At 49.7% G+C, this 6,595-nt stretch overlaps 1 protein-coding gene across 1 annotated transcript; it reads left to right on the forward strand.

Moving 5' to 3' along the window:
• Positions 1-612: 612 nt before the first annotated feature.
• BARHL2 (BarH like homeobox 2) lies at positions 613-6,198 on the forward strand. The gene is made up of 3 exons (XM_039483186.1): positions 613-1,781; positions 3,336-3,561; positions 5,232-6,198. The coding sequence occupies exons 1-3, from the start codon at positions 1,217-1,219 to the stop codon at positions 5,542-5,544; spliced, it is 1,104 nt and encodes a 367-aa protein (XP_039339120.1). The 5' UTR covers positions 613-1,216; the 3' UTR covers positions 5,545-6,198.
• The last annotated feature ends 397 nt before the right edge of the window (positions 6,199-6,595 follow it).

Genomic DNA, 6,595 nt, shown 5'->3' on the forward strand with positions numbered 1-6,595 from the left:
AAGGGACTACAGAACACCAGGAGGCGAAGCCAGGAAACAAGTGCCTTGAAAGTTATTGCCGATGTTCTGATGGGGTCCTGTCCTGGTCATTTATTTTCTCTTCGAGGTCTGCTACGCTTCTTAGTTACTATGGCACGTGTGAGTTTCAAAGCAGGGATAGCTACATTTGATTTGTGTGAGCAGGCTGGGCTAGCTACATTTGATTTCCATGCTGCCCTTTCCCCCATCATCTTCTCCCCCTCTGTTACTGTCTCGCCTCTTAAAATAATGACCAAACCATTTTATTTCTCTTCCCACACGGTGCACTTTATTGCTATTTGTAATGGTGGTGGTTAGCACCGCTACTGCGGCTGAGGAGTGACGCGGCGGTGCGCACAGTGACAATATTTGGAGACCGACTGGAGACGGAATCCTAGAGATTCTATAGCAGACCAGCCCGGCGCTGAAATTGACAAGGGCCCCAGAGCCCACGCTCATTGGCTGCCGCTCCGCGGCGTCAGCCTGGGCCGCGCAGGCCGCCAATGGGGGCGTTTGCCGGATGGCGGAAAAAACCAGGGTTTATAATAGAGCGGAGGGGGGACGCGGCTGGCAATGGCCGTGACGTCACGGGAGGGAGTCGCTGGAGCCGAGAGGAGCCGGGCTGCGCTGGGAAGAGCGCGGCAGTGGCCGGGGTCTGTCCCGCTTCGCGTCTCCTGCCGCTGCCGCCGCCGCCGCCTGCGCCACGCCTCAACTTCCCGAGAAAGTTCAATAACTCCGCGGCGGAGGCGGGCGGCGGCACCCTGCGCCCTGCCGCCTCCTGCTGCGGCTGCCGCCCGCTGCCATGCAGCCTAGCAGGGCGACCCAGCCCGGGCTGGCCACGCTCCGTTAGCGCCCCGTGAACAATACGGCCAACACCACGTGTGTGTGTGTGTGTGTGTGTGTCTGAGCGCAGCACCTGAACCTGCCGCTCGCGCTTTCTCTGTCCTTTCCCTGGTCACTTTCCCCTCCTCTCCCCCCTGCCGGCTGCCTGGGTTTGTTTCTCTCCCAGTTCCGTGGCTGCCCTTCCACCAGCCCGTCTTGTCGCCATCCCAGCCCCCTGCCCTCCTCCCCCGCCCCCCACCCCTTTCTGTTTGTTTGAAAGACACTGACATTCTCGTTGCTGTTTTATGTATTGATCCGATTGTGGCGCTGACTCGAGCCTCCCGAGCCCCGGATTGGGATGAAGGCGCCTCTCTGAATGGCCACAATGGAAGGATCTAGCGGGTCGAGCTTTGGAATAGACACGATTTTGTCTAATAACGGTTCAGGCAGCCCCGGCATGATGAACGGAGACTTTCGCCAGCTAAACAGCGATGCCAGGACAGCGGATTTTAGAAACCAGGCCACCCCGTCCCCTTGTTCGGAGATTGACACAGTAGGGACGGCTCCTTCGTCCCCCATCTCAGTCACCATGGAGCACCCCGAGCAGCATCTGGTGCAAGAGCATCACCATGTCCATCACACCCAGCAGCAGCAGCAGCAACAAAGTTTGCAGCAATCCCCCCAACAGCAACAACAGCTGGGCTCGGGCAACTCTGCCCCCAGGACTTCCACCTCTTCTTTTCTAATTAAAGACATTCTGGGCGACAGCAAACCGCTGGCGGCTTGTGCACCTTACAGCACCAGTGTCTCCTCTCCCCACCACACCCCAAAACAAGAGGGCAACGCAGCCAACGAGAGCTTCAGGCCAAAGCTAGAGCAGGAGGACAGCAAAACCAAACTAGACAAACGCGACGATACGCAGAATGATCTCAAATGCCACGGTGAGTATGTTACCCCCGCAGCCTCCACCGCTTCCGCCGTGGCTTTTGAGCAGCCCCTGTCGTGATAGGGTTTCACTTTTATTCCTAATAACACTAATGCTATTGATTCATAATAACCTTACGGTATTACTCTCCAGTGGTCAGTATTGTACACAATTTGCTATGGGAAGCGATACAATTCCCTGGCAGCACTTCTGATATTTCAGAAGCTGTGACAAAAACCAAAACCAACAACAAAACAAAACAAAAAAAATCCCACCAAAACCCAGTCAAATCCAATCCTCTTTACATTATTGTCTCTGTTTTTTTATATATCAGATCCGTGGAGAAATCTTTTTTTCTCTTGCTGGGGCGCCCCTCTTTTTTTAGGTTAGCCGTTTGGCGAAAAAAAATTGTTTGAATGTTTGTTTCTTTTAAAATTTGAATGCATTTCTTTTTTAAATGCTAATTCGTTTAAATGGTTCGCATGTTTTCTAACACCAAGCACAGAGGTTTAGCAGCACTTAATTAATAGGACAAATTTCCAAGTAGACCTAAAAGTAGATAAGAACTTTTCACTAGATCACGTTAGAAGGCTTTTTACATGTTTAGTCTTTTCCTATGCTGGGATGGGATATTTCTCTTTTACGAATTGTGTACGCCTACGGAATCTGCAACAGTGCAATATTTCCTGATTTAAATATACATATATACGCGTGTGTATGGGCGTGGGGTTATATATAAGAAAATAGCTGCTCTTTGAAAAGCCTTTTCCTTAATGCCGAAGGATTCTCTGCGTTCTGCAAAATGGCTTTGCATGAGGCACAGTTTAAACTATACGGTGAGAGGACACATTTTCCTAATTTTAGGCCATTCACCTATTTTGCAATGTTATGTGATGAATAATAGAAAGACGCTCATGTGTGCCATTCATTTTGCTATTTTAACATTAGCATAAGAGTGCCCAAAACAGATGTACAGTCTGGTCTGGCGATTTTTTGTGCACCAACCTCCCCAGTGGGTCAATTAGAGAGATTATTGTTCTTCCTGCAGGGAAGATCAAGGAGCGCTGCAAAAAACTGGTACAAACGGAGATGGATTGACATATCGATTTCCCAGCATTTCAGCAAAAAAACCAAAGTTGACAAATAGAATCCGGAAATCTTAGCGCTGTCACCACGACGTGCTCAGCAATTTGAGCTCAACTTGGTGCTTGGGTGACATATCCTGTCTGAGGCATTAGCACATCTGATGCGCTCGCTGTTCTGCACTTTGCTTTAACCTACCCCAAGTGCACCTGAAAGGGGAAAAACCTTACCCCGGAAAGGGGGACTGTTTGTCGGCCGCATAGAAAGAAATCGCCAGACCCTCCTGTCAAACCCATTTAGACACGTAGGTACGAAAAGGCATCAGCTAAATTGAGGGATTTCCTTGGAGTCCCGAATGCAGCAGTCAGATGATAATCAACTCTGTAAAGAAATCGACTTTGCCCCGAGTCCCAGACCCCGAGCCGCCTCGCCTCGGGTTGCTGCTTTAGACCCTGTTTCTAGTGTTGTGCTTGTGAATTGTTTCTAGGGACGAAAGAAGAAGGCGACCGGGAGATCACAAGTAGCCGGGATAGCCCCCCAGTCCGAGCGAAGAAGCCGCGGAAGGCGAGGACGGCCTTTTCGGACCATCAGCTCAATCAGCTGGAGAGGAGCTTCGAGCGGCAGAAGTACTTGAGCGTACAAGACCGCATGGACCTGGCTGCGGCTCTCAACCTGACCGACACGCAGGTCAAAACCTGGTACCAGAACCGGAGGTAAGGGAGGCGGGCAGAGTCAAGGATCTCCGCCCCCCCCCAAATAACCCCCAACAATTTCCCCAAAGCCCCTAAAACAGAGTTGCTGCTCAGATAGTCTGAGCTAAACGGTCTGAAGGCCGGGGGAAGAAACACTCCCACCTCTCTAGTCAATATCAGTGAGATCTGATCAGGGAAAGCAAACACCGGCCACTTCCATCTGTGACTGTGGGTAGATTTCATAAAGGAACAACCCCCACCCCTCCACACACACTCACTCCTTGCCCTTGCTAGAATAAAGGGAGTAGCAGCGTGCCTAAAATAAATTAAATGGACAGGTAACAGGAACGATAATAAAGTCAATAAGTAAACTGCGAAATAAAAATCTAGTGTTATTGGCCACTGTCGTTCTCAAGGAAAGGCCAAGAAAAGCCATGGAGGCGCCTGTACAGATTGCCTGCACTTGACAATCTAGTCAACAAAGCAGTCTGAGCCATGGCTAATTAATAAAGCAGAGCATCTCAATATGAACGAAAACACACATGAATAAATAATGGGAAAATCTTGATTACAAAACTGGGGACATATTATTCTTCCTGTGTCCCAGGAACACACTGGGAAAGAAATCCCACTGAAATCTCATTATGCAGTGTTGCTCCTGGCATGCCTCCGTAGCCCGTTTGGAAATCACGGCGTTTGCAAGGATTTCTCCGTGTGTGATGTTAGGAAAGTGACTAGGAAATCAAGTTGTAAAATGTGTTGGTTTAAAAAAAATGTGCTCGGTTTCCATTTGTCCGCGTTGTAAAGCCAGAGAGGCAATTGTATGTGTATTCTAATCGCAGCTGACTAGGTTTGGAAAACTACGTCCAGTTGTCATCTTTGCCATAATTTTCTGTCTCATTACATACGGTTTCAGCCACCCTAATTCTGTCGGAAAACATTAGCGTCATTTGTATCCAATCTAAACAGGGCGCCATGTTTATTAATTTTGCCGGGATTGCAGTGTGTGTGTATCCACCAGCTCAGATCTCACAAGGCATTTCGCTGGGGCTTGGCAAAGGGAGGTTCGCGAGGGAGGGAAAGGCCAGGAAATAAAATGGTTGAAATATTGTGTCAGGAGAGTGAAAATACCGTGTGTGCCGCTAGAAACATTCTGCCAAACTACTAGTCAATATCTTTTTATAACGGGGATCTCTGCTGTCTTGCCATCTGGAACTGAAAGCACTTCTCCTTTCTTTGTTCGATATTTCCCTGCATCTTTATGCTCCACGAACGGTTTGATTTTTTGTTTAGTGCAGTTTTTCGGATGCAGGACCAATGAATCCCTGTTTCCGCGGCACTGCAAAGTTTGAAGGCACCGACACCTGCGATTTTAGAAAGTCGCACTCCTGAAAGCCTGCAAAGAGAAGGGGGGACTGTCCCGTGGGTTCCATTTTAGTTCCTGGTGCGTGTGGCTAAACCCAGGGAACCGGGGCTCGATTCCCCACTGATTTGTTTGCCAGCGCACTAGCGACTGGCGGAGCAGACGTTCTAGTGGCAGAGGAGGGGTGGTGGTGAAGGAGCAGGGCCAGGACAAGTAGGAGTTGGGGTTCACGTCCCCGGGGAACTCCTTCGGCCCCTCGAAACCGAGCAGCAATGGCAGGGGGCTGGTTCCGTGCTAGCTCTGGACCTGTGTGCTCCTTCTCTTCCAGGACGAAGTGGAAGCGGCAGACGGCGGTGGGACTGGAGCTGCTGGCCGAAGCTGGGAATTATTCCGCTCTCCAGAGGATGTTCCCCTCTCCCTATTTCTACCACCCGAGCTTGCTGGGCAGCATGGACAGCACGACAGCGGCTGCAGCGGCGGCGGCCATGTACAGCAGCATGTACCGGACTCCCCCAGCTCCGCACCCTCAGCTCCAGCGGCCCTTGGTGCCCCGCGTGCTCATCCACGGCCTGGGGCCCGGGGGTCAGCCCGCGCTCAACCCCTTGGCCAACCCTATCCCGGGTACCCCGCACCCCCGGTGAGAGCTCACCGCTGTCCCAGCAACTAGCCCCCGCCCCTCCCCCCAAATAAAAACCGGCCACCAAAAGCAGGAGCCGAGCAACTGAGGGGGAGATGAAAGGGGGCCAGGAGCTTCTGAAGGCAGCCAAGAGCCAGCCACGGAGACGATTCAATCAGAGCAGGGACTTTTGAACCATGAACCCAGAGCCGATCCAGTAAGTGAAACAAACAAACCCATCGAACAAACCTCCAGGAGGTCGGACGGAGAGACAGCGGGAGGGAGGGAGCCGGCCCTGAGCCAGCAGAGACTCTGGAGGACAGAGGGATACAAAGAACAAACCGCGCGGAAGACCAGGGGTAACGGAGAACTTTGCACTGATTTCTCATGACCTTTTTTCTTACCGAAAAGTGGCATGCTCCGTAATCTGAAAGGAAATGTACATTTGAACAGACTGAGTGCGAAGTGATATATCATATTTATTATATGTTGTCAAAAATTCACTTATATACCTTACTAAAAAAATACATTTCTCCCCCCTCTCCCTTTTCATGTCTTTTTGAATTCAGTAAAATAAATGCTTAGGTGACAAAATATAGATTTTTTTGTGACTGAAAATTACAAAAAAAGAAGAAGAAAGAAACAAGAAATAAACTATCTTTTTGTAACAAAAAGTGGAAATCTAAGTAAGCTAATTTTACTGAAGTTAACTGATGCACGAAATTCGGGTCCGAAAAACAGCCCGTCGTTTTAGGGCCACTGTTCAATGATCTGTAAGATTTTTATGTTTGGTTTCTATATTTTTAAAATCCTCCCTCCAGGTACTGCTACCCGAGCCCTTAGTTTAAACATCGTCGAGTGGTTTTTGTTTAAAAAAGCTGATGATTAAGACAACAGTATGGTGATTTCTTTTGTTTGCTGGATTCAGTCTTTCCCGAGCTGCATGGGGGACAGACAGATGCTTTTGAAATGATCATTTCGCTGCGGTTTCAAGTGGTAGCTGTGGTCTGTTCTCTCTCTCTGTATTTTTCCCGTTCTCCCCTTCCTGAATATTTAAGAAGTTGATGAGGAAACTG

This window comes from Mauremys reevesii, linkage group 8 (genome assembly GCF_016161935.1).
Source record: "Mauremys reevesii isolate NIE-2019 linkage group 8, ASM1616193v1, whole genome shotgun sequence".
Lineage (NCBI taxonomy): Eukaryota > Metazoa > Chordata > Testudines > Geoemydidae > Mauremys > Mauremys reevesii.